The 16,258-nt window shown below is 39.7% G+C and overlaps 2 protein-coding genes across 2 annotated transcripts in view; one reads left to right on the forward strand and one right to left on the reverse strand.

The window, feature by feature from the left end:
- The window catches only part of LOC134810952 (dynein axonemal heavy chain 6-like), an 87,291-nt gene that overhangs the window by 60,829 nt on the left and 10,204 nt on the right, over nucleotides 1-16,258 (reverse strand). Inside the window, exons 20-32 of the mRNA XM_063817647.1 lie at nucleotides 15,984-16,191; nucleotides 15,753-15,882; nucleotides 15,319-15,487; nucleotides 15,055-15,215; nucleotides 14,631-14,948; nucleotides 14,344-14,500; nucleotides 13,863-14,169; nucleotides 13,156-13,315; nucleotides 12,016-12,345; nucleotides 11,228-11,446; nucleotides 10,528-10,812; nucleotides 10,208-10,342; nucleotides 9,119-9,233 (exon numbers count right to left, since the gene is read on the reverse strand). Coding sequence (XP_063673717.1) covers nucleotides 9,119-9,233; nucleotides 10,208-10,342; nucleotides 10,528-10,812; nucleotides 11,228-11,446; nucleotides 12,016-12,345; nucleotides 13,156-13,315; nucleotides 13,863-14,169; nucleotides 14,344-14,500; nucleotides 14,631-14,948; nucleotides 15,055-15,215; nucleotides 15,319-15,487; nucleotides 15,753-15,882; nucleotides 15,984-16,191 — 2,694 coding nt within the window. The remainder of the gene's footprint in view (nucleotides 1-9,118; nucleotides 9,234-10,207; nucleotides 10,343-10,527; nucleotides 10,813-11,227; nucleotides 11,447-12,015; nucleotides 12,346-13,155; nucleotides 13,316-13,862; nucleotides 14,170-14,343; nucleotides 14,501-14,630; nucleotides 14,949-15,054; nucleotides 15,216-15,318; nucleotides 15,488-15,752; nucleotides 15,883-15,983; nucleotides 16,192-16,258) is intronic.
- On the forward strand, nucleotides 4,250-9,246 carry LOC134811752 (high-affinity choline transporter 1-like). Its single transcript, XM_063818796.1, has 12 exons — nucleotides 4,250-4,433; nucleotides 5,106-5,254; nucleotides 5,451-5,650; nucleotides 5,792-5,915; nucleotides 6,071-6,270; nucleotides 6,508-6,661; nucleotides 6,870-6,995; nucleotides 7,112-7,229; nucleotides 7,484-7,588; nucleotides 8,138-8,333; nucleotides 8,503-8,611; nucleotides 8,728-9,246. The coding sequence occupies exons 1-12, from the start codon at nucleotides 4,306-4,308 to the stop codon at nucleotides 8,829-8,831; spliced, it is 1,713 nt and encodes a 570-aa protein (XP_063674866.1). The 5' UTR covers nucleotides 4,250-4,305; the 3' UTR covers nucleotides 8,832-9,246.

Here is a 16,258-nt window from a genome sequence, read left to right on the forward strand (position 1 = left end):
ACCCTCACTTGGGAACCACTCCAACCCTCACTTGAGAACCACTCCAACCTTCACTTGGAGACCACTCCAACCCTCACTTGGGAACCACTCCAACCATCACTTGGAAACCACTCCAACCATCACTTGGGAACCACTCCAACCATCACTTGGGAACCACTCCAACCATCACTTGGGAACCACTCCAACCATCACTTGGGAACCACTCCAACCATCACTTGGGAATCACTCCAACCATCACTTGGGAACCACTCCAACCATCACTTGGGAACCACTCCAACCATCACTTGGGAATCACTCCAACCCTCACTTGGTAACCACTCCAACCCTCACTTGTGAACCACTTCAACCCTCACTTGGGAACCACTCCAACCCTCACTTGGGAACCACTTCAACCCTCACTTGGTAACCACTCCAACCCTCACTTGTGAACCACTCCAACCCTCACTTGGTAACCACTCCAACCCTCACTTGTGAACCACTTCAACCCTCACTTGGGAACCACTCCAACCCTCACTTGGGAACCACTTCAACCCTCACTTGGTAACCACTCCAACCCTCACTTGTGAACCACTCCAACCTTCACTTGGTAACCACTCCGACCATCACTTGGGAACCACTCCAACCATCACTTGGGAACCACTCCAACCATCACTTGGGAACCACTCCAACCATCACTTGGGAACCACTCCAACCATCACTTGGGAACCACTCCAACCATCACTTGGGAACCACTCCAACCATCACTTGGAAACCACTCCAACCATCAATTGGGAACCACTCCAACCATCACTTGGGAACCACTCCAACCATCACTTGGGAACCACTCCAACCATCACTTGGGAACCACTCCAACCATCACTTGGAAACCACTCCAACCATCACTTGGGAACCACTCCAACACTCACTTGGGAACCACTCCAACCCTCACTTGGGAACCATTCCAACCATCACTTGGGAACCACTCTAACCTTCACTTGGAACCACTCCAACACTCACTTGGGAACCACTCCAACCCTCACTTGGGAACCACTCCAACCCTCACTTGAGAACCACTCCAACCTTCACTTGGAGACCACTCCAACCCTCACTTGGGAACCACTCCAACCATCACTTGGAAACCACTCCAACCATCACTTGGGAACCACTCCAACCATCACTTGGGAACCACTCCAACCATCACTTGGGAACCACTCCAACCATCACTTGGGAACCACTCCAACCATCACTTGGGAATCACTCCAACCATCACTTGGGAACCACTCCAACCATCACTTGGGAACCACTCCAACCATCACTTGGGAATCACTCCAACCCTCACTTGGTAACCACTCCAACCCTCACTTGTGAACCACTTCAACCCTCACTTGGGAACCACTCCAACCCTCACTTGGGAACCACTTCAACCCTCACTTGGTAACCACTCCAACCCTCACTTGTGAACCACTCCAACCTTCACTTGGTAACCACTCCGACCCTCACTTGGGAACCACTCCAACACTCACTTGTGAACCACTCCAACCCTCACTTGGAACCACTCCAATACTCCTAATTTGCCACCGTAATCTGTTGGAGCATTTTGAGCTTCTCGGAAAGGTTCCAAATGCGGTCAAATGTTGAGGTCACAGCATGGAGGATTGAGTTGTTGCCAAGAGTTTTAGTATTTGTGTTTTCCTTGTTTATCGAGCAGTTTGGTGGTCACGCATCATGTGACATGTATACTGAAATGATAAAGTAACGGAACTAGAAGTCCCCAGTTCATAGTTTGCTTGCTTCATTAGTTCATTAAGAGATGTGTCTTTATCATGTTATGAAAACAAATGTCTCTCCCTGGGCTCTCTCCCTTGTTTAATTGTTTTCGCATGTATCCCTCAGTATTTCATACGCTGTGTTAAATACCTTTCACTCTTTAGTTGGAGATACTTCCTCATTCATGTTATTACTACTACTACTACCTTATTCATGTTATTACTACCACCTTATTATTACTACTATTTACTATCACAGTTACCGCTAGCCACTTCGCTCTGTCTATCTTTCTACAACTTCATAATAATATGACATTATGCTCCGGCTTATTAATTAAATTAAACGGAATGGAATAAGCCTTTATTTACAGAGCAGCCCTGGTCAGCCGCGTAGCCGCAATGGAACTTGTGGTTTTGAGGTTGACTGAGCCCGGACAGTGACTAGTGCCGGTTTATCGCCAGCTTGCACCGTGGTTAATGAAATGCACCACGGCCCGGTGCTTTCTCGCTTCGTCTAGCTATTTGTTCAATTAGTTTCACCAAAATTCAACCTTTTTATTGCACAGTAAATCGAATTTATCGCAAGTGTGAAGCTTTTAGTTTGTAAATGTTTGTATCTCAGCACAAGCAACCGTTTCCGCAACGTTACCCTATCTTCAACTTACAACAAGGATATTTAATTACCGGGCTGTGTTTTTATATTCGAGTTGTGTTTTTCTGCTCAAATATTTAATTTAATATCCTAGCTTGTGTCTATGGAAAACTTTTTTCACACTAGTTATATATCTAGGTAGGTTAGGTATCTTTTGCATTTAGTTAGGCGTCTTTTGCATTTTTCGTTCTGCCCGTTTTTGTTTGTTGAAACGAAGAAATAAGTGTAAAATGATACAATTGGCAGAGCACAGAACAAAGGTTTATTTCATGTTCATTTCCCACCTTTAAATTGGAAATAAAGCGACCAGTTCAATATATACTATACAGTATAATAGTTGGCACAAACTTTCGAGCGGCCAATTAGAAAGTTCTATCTACATCCGTAGTGCACTTCCAGCACACAACTTCAAAAGAGTGGTAATAACAAAAGAAGCTTGCTCAGTGGGGTGTTAGCTAAGCTACACTCTGCTTATATCAGAACTAAGAGTCTAACAGCTATTGTCTGATACACTGCCACCCCTCCACGCAGTACACTGCCACCCCTCCACGCGGAACAATTAAACGACTGTTGGAGATTTACCGTACACAGGGTGGTACAGCGTCTCCAATAAGATCTTATAGTCTCCTTTATTGTCATATTTCTCACATTGTTTCTAGCCGAGCAATTAATTTCATAGAAGAGCAGTTTAACTTAAGCTAAAGCAGAAACTTGTTTGATCTTTGCGCTTTACTCGTCATTTGTTATATCCAACATTGATTTAGTTTTATGAGCGGTATTACTAATGTTATTATATTAATTACAACGTTTTTAGCCCTTCTTATGTGATCCCGTTATCTTTATAGGCGGTGGTAATTGGTATGAATGAGTGACTAAGGCCACTTGGTAATGTAGCTAGGCGCAGTTGGGGCATACTGCATAGTTGGGGCACAAAATTAAAATTCCTGTCTAGTGTCTACGGTTAATGAAATGCGAAAATATAGCAAGTGCTTGTTCATGTTTCTTGTTAAAAAGTTCAGCAAATATTTCATTTACGAATAAGTTGACAGTAAGGAAGTTATAGCAGGCCTGTCAGCTCATCAAATTATTTTGCGCTAAACATAAAAAATATTATATGTTTAACTTCACTATTTAGATATGCGACTGCTGTAGTATTATAATCACTTTTTGCGACTACACAATTTCATCTTTTTCAAAATGATATTAACCGTTTTACTTTTATAAACTATTTACAACCTTTGTTTGTTGTTATCAGCTTATTAATATCAGCCGGATGTTTAGTCTTATCTTAGTGCTTATCTTTATGGTGTGCGGTTAGTTGTCATTCGTCGTTTACATTCAGTATTACCTAAAATATATTCTGATGTTGTTTGAATGAGTAAGTCGTATTTTATCGGATTATATTATTATATACTTACTTACTTTACTTTACTTTATATACTGGTATATATATATTATATTACTAGATCAAGTTGAAACATTATAATGTCTGAACTGGACTATTATATTATATTACTGGATCAAGTTGAAACATTATAATGTCTGAAGTCAGAAGTGGTCATTTCAATATTTTTACTTCTCTCGATATATTTACTAAAATTCGATCAATAAGTTTATCAAAATATCATAAGTCGTTTTGATTAGATCTATGGTAAACAACTCAGTGTACTCTCCCTTTCAGCAGTATTCGTATTAGTTCTTCCTATTTTAGCTGCTTATTTCATGTTCTTGTCTCTTCAGATAAACTTATTTCTAGAAGGCAGTTTTTCCCAAGTTCCCACGTTTTAAAAATGGTAAATAGAGCACAATATATACCTGATTTTCACAATTTTAGTCAGTCATTCTAAAAGTCAGATTTTAACCGATGAATGTACAGTACAGTTAGCACGATAAGATAGATACGAAAACATGGCCGACGTAGAAGTAGATCCTATCGATGTCCCGGATAAGCTGGAAAAGAAGCTGAATGTCGTTGGCATGGTCGGACTCATCGTCTTCTATCTTATCATTTTCTTCGCTGGAATTCTTTCTCACAAGTAAGTAATATTTGATGCTTTATTAGTAAACGATTAAATCGCATGTAAAACGTAACCATCGCCTCCCCATAAAATCTGGGTAAGGGGCCAAAAAGGGCCAAATTTTTATTGAGGTTTCTAAACATTTTGGGGAAAAAAAGTCAAATATTTGTTCGGTTTTCGAAGTCCGCACCTACCCTTCGATGTACGATTTTGGACTCGAGGTTCCCCTTTGCAATGCTATCTCGGAAGGCAGGCCTCCCCTCCGCAATACGAGCTCGGAAGCGGGAGCTCGGAAGCGGGAGCTCTGCCTTCAGAGGTACGTATCAAGAATGAATCAGACCGACAATTTTTCAAAGTTTTTCTAGAAACTACTTTTGTTCATGTTTCATGCTACCCTGATCATTATGAGCCGAAAATATTATTTCGGTTTTCTGAAGTCTGTACCTACATTCGGTCTTCGGAAGGCTGTGGATGTGATTGGTTTCATATACTTATACAAAACGTGATATTTGGCCCGCAGATTTAAAGGAAAATACGCGAATTTGGTCCTCAGATTTAAAGGAAAAATCGTGATTTGTCGCGGAGAACTGAAAAATCACGATTTGTCGCGAGGATCTGAGAAAATCGCGATTTGTTGCGGCAAACGTGAAAAATCTTCACTCTACGAGTTTAACAATTTCCTAATAATAGAGTGCTGAGGAGAAAATCAAGAAAAGATATCAGGAAGACACAGGTTGAAAATGAAACTGAAGACATGATGTTGGCTGGTCGGGACATCAACTACTTCGTGGGCGTTTTCACCATGACAGCAACGTGGGTTGGGGGAGGTTATATAAACGGTTAGTTTCAATAACAACTTTTGTGTGTCTAAAATACTGAACACTGACGATGAAGTATGAATACAAGATTAAACCTCATTTTATACGGCTTGCTTTTAATCTGTTATTTAAAATAACTTATTTTACTTACAAAATATGAATAAAAAGTAAAAACTCCTATTTTCTTCTTTCTTTCTTTTTTAAACAAATATACCAGGAACCGCGGAGTCTGTGATAAAGAACGGTCTTGTCTGGACACAAGCTCCGATAGGTTATTCAATATCTCTCTTCCTGGGGGGCTTGTTCTTTGCGGAGAAGATGAGGAAGAGAAAGTTCGTGACAATGTTAGATCCTCTGCAGGAGAAATACGGAAAACCTCTCGGAGCTCTCTTCTACATCCCCGCTTTCTCAGGCGAGGTACGCTTACAAATACAACTCACATGCATGAAACACTGTACATGCAATGCTTACTTATAAGGTTTAGATAGCTTGCCAAGATATAATCAAATAGTTGATGTGGTTTTATAATTCCTGGATTTGATTTTTAAACAATTTCAGATTCTTTGGTCCGCATCCATCCTAGCTGCTCTGGGAACTTCACTCAGAGTCATCTGTGGTATTGATGATACTACGTCTATCATTGCCAGTGCAGCCATAGCAATGACCTATACTCTGTTCGGAGGTATGCATGTACATTATACATTACTTGTACTTTGTTGCAAAATTCAAATATTGCAGGGGTTTTTCGTTGAAGATCGACTTTAGAGTAACCATCACAAAATAGCGAGGGAGTTATTTGTTGAACGTTTAACTAACAACAGCTAAATTCTATTTCAGGGTTATACTCCGTGGCCTTTACCGATGTTTTCCAACTGATATGTATATTCTTTGGATTGATATTCGCCATTCCATTCATGGCAACTAGCCATAATGTGGATATTCCTCTGAGGAGTTCCAATTTGACCATGTTCATGGATCAGGACCAAACTTACTCCAAGTTCTTTGGAAAGCTTGACAAGGAAGATGCAGGAGTTTGGGTAAACGATGATTATAACAATAACTTTGTAACAAATGGTATTACCTTTACAGGGGTCGGGGAGAGCGCCACCTCAGTCAGGGATCCCCAATCCAGCTTATTTAACTGAATGCTATAATAATTTACCTCATTAACACACTTCATACAAAGGGGCAGTCTTCTATTCTTCTCAGAGTTCCGAGTTAATCATTACAAATTCCCTCCTCACGTCCATTTCTCAAGACTAGTTATTATTCAGGTTGACTATGCCATCATGCTGATGCTTGGAGGAATCCCATGGCAAGCGTACTTCCAGCGAGTCCTGTCAGCTAGAGATGTCAGCGTTGCTAAGACCCTTTCCTTCATTGCTGCTTTCGGGTGCTTCTCTGCTGCTATTCCTTCTATTGTAATTGGTGAGTTGTGTGTGAGACAGAATCGAGACAGAAATTAAAATACTTAGGTATCTGCAAAACTAAATTCACAGATAAATAGATTATATCCTTATTTTTATAACATCCCTGGTAATTGTAATTTGTATGCGCTCCATATAATGACGTCTTTAAAAACAGAAAACAACAATTTTTCAGATTATTAGTTTCTTTAACCAATAATAATTTCCAGGTTTGATAACAATGAACACAGATTGGCCAGGCACTGACTACGGAGAAATGCTCCTTCCAAAAGATTACAAATTAGCTGTTCCTTTGACTCTGCTCTATCTAACGCCGCCAGCCGTTGCTTTCATAGGTTGGTTATTGTTAGCTAATACATATTTTACTTTAAACACAGTAACAATTAATAACTATAGGATTATTTGTATGACAATGAAGAGCATGATCTCCATGATTATCTAAATACCCCAGGTCTTGGAGCAGTAAGTGCTGCCGTAATGAGCTCAACCGACAGTTCAATCCTTGGAGTTAGTACTATGTTCACCAGGAATGTCTTTGTAAACGTAATCTACCAGAAGGCATCCGACAAGTACGTCTAATCGAATTATTTTGGACGAATGGGGAGAAAATAGGGGGATATAGGGGTATGGGGGATATGGGGGGGGGGGGGGGGGGGGTATGGGGTATGAGAAGGAGGCATGGTAGGGATGCGGCCCGGGGGAAGAATATTGAACGATTTTGAAAACTGTTTAATTGGGACCCTTTCGCACGGCTGTAATTAGTAAAAATAAGACGAAATCAATTATAATTGTATTCTTCATCTTGTAAACACTATAATTTCAGACAGACTATTTGGTTTTTGCGAGGAACAGTTTTCGTAAACACGGTCATTGCTATGATCATAGCTATATGCGTGAAGACTGTGTACGGACTCTACTTGATATGCAGGTAGAAAACAAATACATACCATCAATTTACCTGGGGACCTCAGGCTATTATGTTCATAAACATAACGGCCAGGTAGCGTAGTTGGTTAATCATCGGATTTGTAATCGTGAGATTGCGAGTTCGAAACCCACTGCCTGCCTAGTCGTGGGGTGAGTGTCGTCGACATTCAGCTAAAGATCCTGAGTGGTCTATGCAGCCCCCCGGTCTACTCAGCCGAATATTCGAGAAATCGTGTGTGAGGGTTAAATGAGAAGCTGTCCATTGCAGCGAAGTCTCGGGCGAAGAAAGTATGGTACACACTACCTTAACCGTCACTGGCCTAATTAAAATCCTTCTGCTTCCTGTAATTGGCTAGTTACACTTGTGTAACAATGTGGCTGTTGGAATACTCCGAAGTAAAATAAGTGTGAGATAAAAAAAATAGAGATTCGGCGGAATGACAGGCTGAGCGCGGCCCAGTAAACCATCATTTAGCATCTGTTTATCCTTTCTGTTTTATCACTTGCAAAACAATACATATAATATATACAAACGAATTTAATCCTTCAGTGATTTGGTGTTCATCCTGCTGTTCCCCCACCTGGTGATGGTGGTGCACTTCCCCAAGCTCACCAACAAGTACGGAATGTTAGCTGGATTCACTGTAGCGCTCATTCTAAGAGCGCTATCAGGGGAACCGGTACTGAAGTACAACGCCATCCTCAAGTTTCCTGGTTACCTAGAACCCCATTACGATGAAGCTAACGTGAGTTATGCTAATTTTTAAATGATCAAACGTGATAAGCGATAAGAAGTCTGAGAAGGTCAAATATTTTCAAGATATATTTACGATTCTATCGTATTTAACTTTAAAAGTAATTTCGTACATATGTATCAAATTATGCGATACCAGAGTAATATTATTTATTTAACAGGTATACCAGTATGGAAGACAGAGATTCCCCTTCAGGAATCTCATCATGATTCTCAACTTCCTCATAACACTCTCTGTTACATTCCTCTCTAAAAAACTCTTCGCCAAATGTGAGTTTAGTATACAATACAGTATCAGAAGGCTATGTTAATACAAATTCCTCAGAATTTGGAATGTGGCGTTTAGTTTTTCAGACTACGATCATTTTTATGTCCTTTATTTTCAGACCCTGATCTGCAAAAGTACGATATTCTGGACGCTGTGAAGGACCAAGAAACAGACAAGAGAGAACGTCTTCAAAATGAGAAGGAAGGAGAAGAATGCATATAAACTCGAGTTCGTAGAGGTCCACACTCCACAAGCTTGTAAAGTGAGGTTCTTAGAGCTTCAATTAAGCTGTGATCGTGGATCTGTTGTAATCTATTTGAAATAGAATTATAACAATAACATTGAGTAACAGCTGGGTTATTATAATGACAGTATCTAATGGGTGAGTCACAGGATGTAGGAAATGACTAGTTTAGGCACTAAAACGAGTTACTAAAAACTAAACCCGTTTTTTCTTGGATATGTGCACAAAATAAGGACATGAAGAACAAGATGGGAAGTAGAATTACCTGCACTTTTGCTGGTGTTGTAGCTAGACCTGGACACACTTTTAGCTGAGAAGCGACTTTTAGCTGAAGCCCCTGTTCTACTTGGTGTACCTTCCATCTGGTAGGGCGTGCTCTCCTGAAATTGTATATTTACCTTTTCGTAATCACAATTCAGGCTTTTCGGCTTGCGTGTTTTTGAAAATTGTAAAATGGTAGATCTACGGATCAGCATATATCCAAGAAAAAACTCACTAGGTTAATTTGACTAAGATATTTAAGAGATTTAAGTTTTACTTTTATTTAAGCAGGACAATACATTTATTCCGTGCATTTTGTTTCAGTTACATAATATACTAATATATAGTTGATATTTCAATAAATGAGTCAGTGGGCTGTTTTGGTTATTTGCATGATATAACTATTGATCCTGATAAACAGATGAAAACTAGATAGAATCTGATCAAAATAGCCCAAGAGTCATTCAACAAAAACTATTTGTCGATTTAAAATAAAATTAGAACTCGATAAGCGTTCAATTTCTCTATCATTAATTCTTGACTTTCAAGATTTTGAACTTTATAATTCATTAAAAACTGAGGATCCAAATTCACAAGAGTGAAAATTCCAGAATAATTGTTAATTATTTAACGGAAGTATCATTACTAATAGTTAATTAACGACAGCAGTGGGTTATCTAATATCGACGTATTGTTTATTTAACCTAGACATTATTGTGTTTATCTGGTATCGTTTTAATAAACATATTTTACCAAAATCTTCGTTTCATTCTCGCTGGAGCTTCATAATAATACCGTGCATTCGCTCTATATCTTTATCTGCAATTTCTGCATACAACTTTTTGAAGGGCGCAAAATGGGCTGGGTAGTTTGAATTCTTTGGTTTTTTGTCTCAAAACATGCTTTTAATTTCAAAGCAGGACTTATAGTAGTAGTCATAGCACAATTTATTTTAAAAATCTGTCGCCAAATTTCCCTACCAAAGACGGTTAATTCTGAGGGTTAATCGTAAAAAACTTACTTTAGCAAATCTTTGTAAGTTTGTATGATTAATGATGGTACTTACTTTAGCAACTCTCCGTAAAAAACTTACTTTAGCAAATCTTCGTATGATGGTAGCGAGAATTCCATCTGACCACTCGTAAGAGTCCTTGTCGAACTGTCCGTACAACTTCTCCAGAGACACGCACTTCGGGTTCAGTGTCATACACTTTATACTGTCATTAAACTGCAGTATTATTAGTTTGTTAGTGACGTGAAAAGAGTACAGTAAATACTGTATTGATAGAATGATAAAATGGAATGACTGTTGTGATGGTTAGGTGAAATGAAGTAATTACTACTAATTACTACTAATTAATTAGTAATTAGTAGTCATGACCTACTGTTGCAAGAAGATTGAGAATGACCCACCTTATTTTTATTATTCTTATTCTTTATTTGATCAGCTATATTGTTAGAAAAACTGCTGAGTCTCCTTCGTGTCATCCTGTGTTGCGCGAACCTGCTGTTCAGACCCATAGCTTTAGTGAACATGCTAGGATCTAGGATCATACTCGGATCTAACACCGACTTTTTACTTGATCGCATGTTTTTGCCCTGACCCTCCCGCATTTGAGATAACTTTGCAGCGTTCCCTTTGTTGGTGCAGTGACAATTGAATGTGTGGAAACATGTCCCTTTGATTGGTCCTATTCCCTATTTAAGGGTGAGGGTGAGTGGTATGTTAGTGGTACTGGTATGTTAGTGGTATGTTAGTGGTATGTGAGTGGTATGTTAGTGGTATGTTAGTGGTATGTTAGTGGTATGTTAGTGGTATGTTAGTGGTATGTTAGTGGTATGTTAGTGGTATGTTAGTGGTATGTTAGTGGTATGTTAGTGGTATGTTAGTGGTATGTTAGTGGTATGTTAGTGGTATGTGAGTGGTATGTTAGTGGTATGTCAGTGGTATGTTAGTAGTATGTGAGTGGTATGTTAGTGGTATGTGAGGTGTCATAATATACTAATATAGTGAAAAGAAATAAATATTTAAAAGTTGAAAGTTAATATCTTCACGAGCCTATAAAGTACTTTATACTACTAAGTACTAAAATAATTGTGAGAGATAACTCACGGAGGGGGGAGCGTTCTGGTTGAAGAGAGGCTCAGTGTTGGCAAGTTTCCCCAGAGCATGAGCCAGGATGGTCCGACTGGTGGTCTTACCCCCACTAGTTCCCCCTACCTGCATCACACCATGTCTCACTAGCATTGTATTGTAGAGCTGCATTGTTTTGGAGACTTGGGCCTCGTTTATCAGCAGTAGCTGCTCTTGTAACACCTCTTTTATTGCAGTCTGATAACAGTTCAGAGTCATTATATCAATATATTATTTAATTAGTCCCATTAATAATGTTTAATCAACATCAGATGGCCTACTGGGGTTATTTCTAATGAGGCACTCTATGCTCGTTGTTATGTCACTCCCTTGTCTGTGAGAGTCTCTAAGTTTCGATGGAGAATGTTAGGACATATCTTAAGAGGACAGGAAGACTCACCAGCATACACCTCTATGTTATTTGCTATAAATTCTGATATTTTTATGGAAGGGAGACGGGGTAGACCATGTTTAAACTTATTAGATGTTATTAGAAAAGACTTGACTAGTAGAAATCTTGATATTAGACTTAAGAATTTGACTGATTTCGAAGACCTTAGATTTTTGGCTTTAGATAGGGAGGAATGGAAGAAGTTAGAAGATGGTTGATGTTTTTGTTTTCTTTTTTATGCGTTTTGATATCTATAAGGTGCCTAGGATGCTCTTTTAAAGAGATATTTCGTACTTTGAAAGATTTACTACTACTACTAATAATGTTTAATTGATTTAATCACAATTTATACTGGGGAAATCAGCAGTTAAATTACCCGTAAGATAAGAGTATCCTCCTTAAAGTTCTCGAAGGCAGGGAACAAGTCCTCCACAATACCCATAAACAAAGGCACATCCTCCGCGATGAATTTGGGGATACTGGCATCAAACACAGCCTGTAGCAGCAGAGTAGTGTCGTCTATGTGACTGTACATGGTTTTGTTGCGCCTCATCTCCCCCGCTACTTGCAGCACAGCCTTGATAGCGCGCAGTCCGAAGTCGTAGTGGTGTTGCTGGGAGAGCTGTCTGCTGCTGAGTTGGTAGAGTTGGACTAGTTTGCTGCTCAGAACACCTGCTAGCAGGAACCCCTCTGAGAACAGGATCACCTGTAAAGAGGTGTGAGAGATACAGATCACAGCTGGGGAGATTGAATTGTTAGATACATTTCCACAAGAGGACCCTCTATTGGGAACTCATACCAAGAGGAGGAAACTAACCTCGATAATGAGCCCAAAGTCAGGTAAAGTCATGGCAACAGGTCTAAAGAGAGGAGGAAACTAACCTCGATAATGAGCCCAAAGTCAGGTAAAGTCATGGCAACAGGTCTAAAGAGAGGAGGAAACTAACCTCGATAATGAGCCCAAAGTCAGGTAAAGTCATCGCAACAGGTCTAAAGATAGGAGGAAACTAACCTCGATAATGAGCCCAAAGTCAGGTAAAGTCATGGCAACAGGTCTAAAGAGAGGAGGAAACTAACCTCGATAATGAGCCCAAAGTCAGGTAAAGTCATCGCAACAGGTCTAAAGAGAGGAGGAAACTAACCTCGATAATGAGCCCAAAGTCAGGTAAAGTCATCGCAACAGGTCTAAAGAGGAGGAAACTAACCTCGATAATGAGCCCAAAGTCAGGTAAAGTCATCGCAACAGGTCTAAAGAGAGGAAACTAACCTCGATAATGAGCCCAAAGTCAGGTAAAGTCATCGCAACAGGTCTAAAGAGGGGAAACTAACCTCGATAATGAGCTCAAAGTCAGGTAAAGTCATCGCAACAGGTCTAAAGAGAGGAAACTAACCTCGATAATGAGCCCAAAGTCAGGTAAAGTCATCGCAACAGGTCTAAAGAGGAGGAAACTAACCTCGATAATGAGCCCAAAGTCAGGTAAAGTCATCGCAACAGGTCTAAAGAGAGGAAACTAACCTCGATAATGAGCCCAAAGTCAGGTAAAGTCATCGCAACAGGTCTAAAGAGAGACTTGAGATTGTCAGGCAGTTCGACTCTACCAGCGTACCCAGGATTCATGGTTATGAAGAACCCGCAGGTGGGGTTTACTCTTATCTCGTGACCCTCAAACACACACCTGGAGAAACATATTAGTTGACCAGTGATCTAGATCTGGAATAAATTAATTGTTTTTTTCTAAATTTGTTCAAAAACTTATAAATTTTAAATTTTAATTATAAATTATAAATATTATCTTACTATATATATATATAAAGCGAGACGATATATATATATATATATATATCTGTGCCATTTTACTGACACCACGGCATCAACTTTAACGCGACTTTCCGCATAACCCGTAAAAGATATACAACTGGAAATTTTTTGGCTGGGTCAAATGCTTTAATGGCCTTCAAATCAGCATGAAAAAATAAAAAATTGGCCAAGGAATAATGATTTTAGAGCCGAAAATTTGGACCCCCAAGTGGTGTCAAAAACGCCAACTAAATAGGTAATAATTATTTTAGTATTTTGAGTCTTGACACCGTTTAGGGTTATATTACACGGGTTCCTGCTAGTATTTATAATGCGACTTGAGGTTGAATAAATTGACCTTCAAGTACTCACTACGATTATAGACAGTTTTGGGTACAAAATAATCAGACAAATCTTATATAAACCTTGAGAGGTGAGCATCTTTAGCCCTCTTCAAGATCTGAAGCTGCTGAGCCACCACACTCAGCACTTCCAGATCTATCCTGTTAAACTCGTCAAAACAGCACCAAGATCCTGACTGTGTCAGACCAGAGAAGAATCGTGCCAGCATCTTGAAGTCGAGCCCTTCAGAGCAGTTGAACACGACACACTGTTTCCCGAACCCCTTGGAGAGGTCCTTGACAGTCTCTGTTTTGCCGGTACCAGCGGGGCCTCCAGGTGCTCCTCCCAAATGGAGGTGCAAAGCTGTAGTCAGCGTCAGGAAACATCGGTCTGACGGGTTACAATTCGGCTCAGACACGTTTCATGTCAATAAGTTCTAACTTTCAAAATAACTGGTGCACCACTAACAATTTAATAAAGAAATAAAAAAGGACTCATTACCTAAGCTTTCAAAAACTTTCAGCATTTGCAGTGCTAAGGTCAAATTAACACTAGTTACTGTACCTGTAAGAGGTGTGACGACTAATCGAGAAGTGGAGCCCAGATATTCGAACCCGTACTCAAAAACAGAGTTATTCTGCCTGATCATCACTGTATCTCTTATGTCGTCAAAGTTGTAGCGCAGTTGCCGTGTCCATTCGAAATCATCCGAGTTCTGGATCTGGTGAAACGGAATTAGGTTAAGAGTTGTGTTCATCTACTTCTTTCATGCATAGGCATACGATATCAAGTTATACTGTAAAACTGTTAATTCTACGAACAGTGAAAATTAAATATAATTAGGGTCAAACCTGTTTATCCAACAAGTCCTTGATGACATCCCTAGCGTGAACCTCAATAGTAAGCAAGGACTCTAGAGCGAGTCTCTGCCAAGGTTCCATATCTGAGGTAACGTTCTGGGACAGTTGAGTCAGCTTGTCCACCCACATTTTGTGCAGGTTTGTTAGTTTCTGATCTGAGGTGTCACTGTAGAAGGCGTCCTCTATAAGCTGGTTCCAGATAACTTGAGATACCAAGATAATCACCTGACCACTGTTACTCTTCCACCACTCGTGATAAGGTAGGTTCATGTAGGAGAGGAGGGCTCCTTTTATTGTGTACCTTACTACCTGAATTAAACAATGTTTTAATGACTTCATAATATGACCATCTTATATCCAGGAGACATTACTAAAGTCGATAAATAAATCCATTATATTTGCTATTATAAGTTACCTCGAACATGGCGGTCTCTACGAGCCCCATCCAGACTTCCACGTTGCCTCTAACTCTGAGTACCCGGATAAGATCCAGAGTTTCCCCCTCTGCTGACATGAGACCTTTAACACACGCAGACTGGTTAGCTTCCTTTGTTATTATTAGTTTCTTTATGTTACCTGGAACAGTGTTATTATTAACTTATTATTTGGGCTTGAAACTGTAAAATGTCATGTAGAAAATCAGGAAAAGGCTCCATATTAGATTTATAAGATGACTAACCAAAACATTTAGTAAGTTTAGACTGCACAGAGGCAGGGTTCTTGGAGTTGGAGAGGATGCTGAGTATATCATCGTTAGAAAGAAAGTAGAACCGGGAAAATACAAGTCGTTTTGTTTCTAGGTAATCTTCTAAACACTTCAGTATCTTGTCCAGATTAGCATTATTTGCCTGAAAAGAAAGTTCAGAGAAAGAAAAATATTATAGAATCAGGAAATATTGTTTTCGATCATGATATTGATAATATCCTCTATCGAATGTTATGGAGTCTGGACCCTAATTAACTATTGAATGTTATGGAGTCTGGACACTAATTAACTATTGAATGTTGTCGAGTCTGGACATTAAGTAACTATTGAATGTTATGGAGTCTGGACACTAATTAACTAATTAACTTATTAACTAATTAACTAATTAGTGGAGTCTGGATCCTAACCTGGAGAGTCTCCAGAACACCAGGAGTAGTAGCTGCCCAGATAGCATTACTTCTTTCCTGCACTTTCCTCATCAGCTCCTTCCAAGACTTATCCACCTGACTGAACAGTCTAGCTTCTCTCGGCAGTTGCCTGGGCAAGTCATTTCTTAGCTAGAACCTTAACGTAGTTTCACTCTATCAAACATGATGCTCACACATTGGACCTAATATTAGTGCTGAAAAGAGAATTACCTCTGAATATCTGGGGTAGTAAGAATGCTCTCCAAATACATCCAGTTTCTCTGACACGTGATCCACTCATCTAGTGTTACAGAGAACAGCTCCAGCCTCCGGTCCCACTCATCTACTATATCTTGGATAGGGTTCACAAACCTCGACCCCTTTATTGTTGCTATGGTTACCAGACTCTCTTCCAGTGCTATCTGCACATCGTCCACACCTTCATGAGAAGAATGTGGTCACTCATATTCTTATCCATATAAATTTAAACAGAATTATCTAAAAGC

The sequence above is a fragment of the Bolinopsis microptera genome, chromosome 2, assembly GCF_026151205.1.
Source record: "Bolinopsis microptera isolate Bmic1 chromosome 2, MBARI_Bmic_1.0, whole genome shotgun sequence".
In the NCBI taxonomy this organism is placed as follows: Eukaryota; Metazoa; Ctenophora; class Tentaculata; order Lobata; family Bolinopsidae; genus Bolinopsis; species Bolinopsis microptera.

Coding starts and splice junctions, on each gene's coding strand:
- LOC134811752 (XM_063818796.1), top strand. CDS start 4,306: ATGGCCGACGTAGAAGTAGATCCTATCGATGTCCCGGATAAGCTGGAA. Junction 6,662..6,869: donor TATTCCTTCTATTGTAATTG/GTGAGTTGTGTG, acceptor AATAATTTCCAG/GTTTGATAACAATGAACACA. Junction 8,334..8,502: donor CCCATTACGATGAAGCTAAC/GTGAGTTATGCT, acceptor TTTATTTAACAG/GTATACCAGTATGGAAGACA.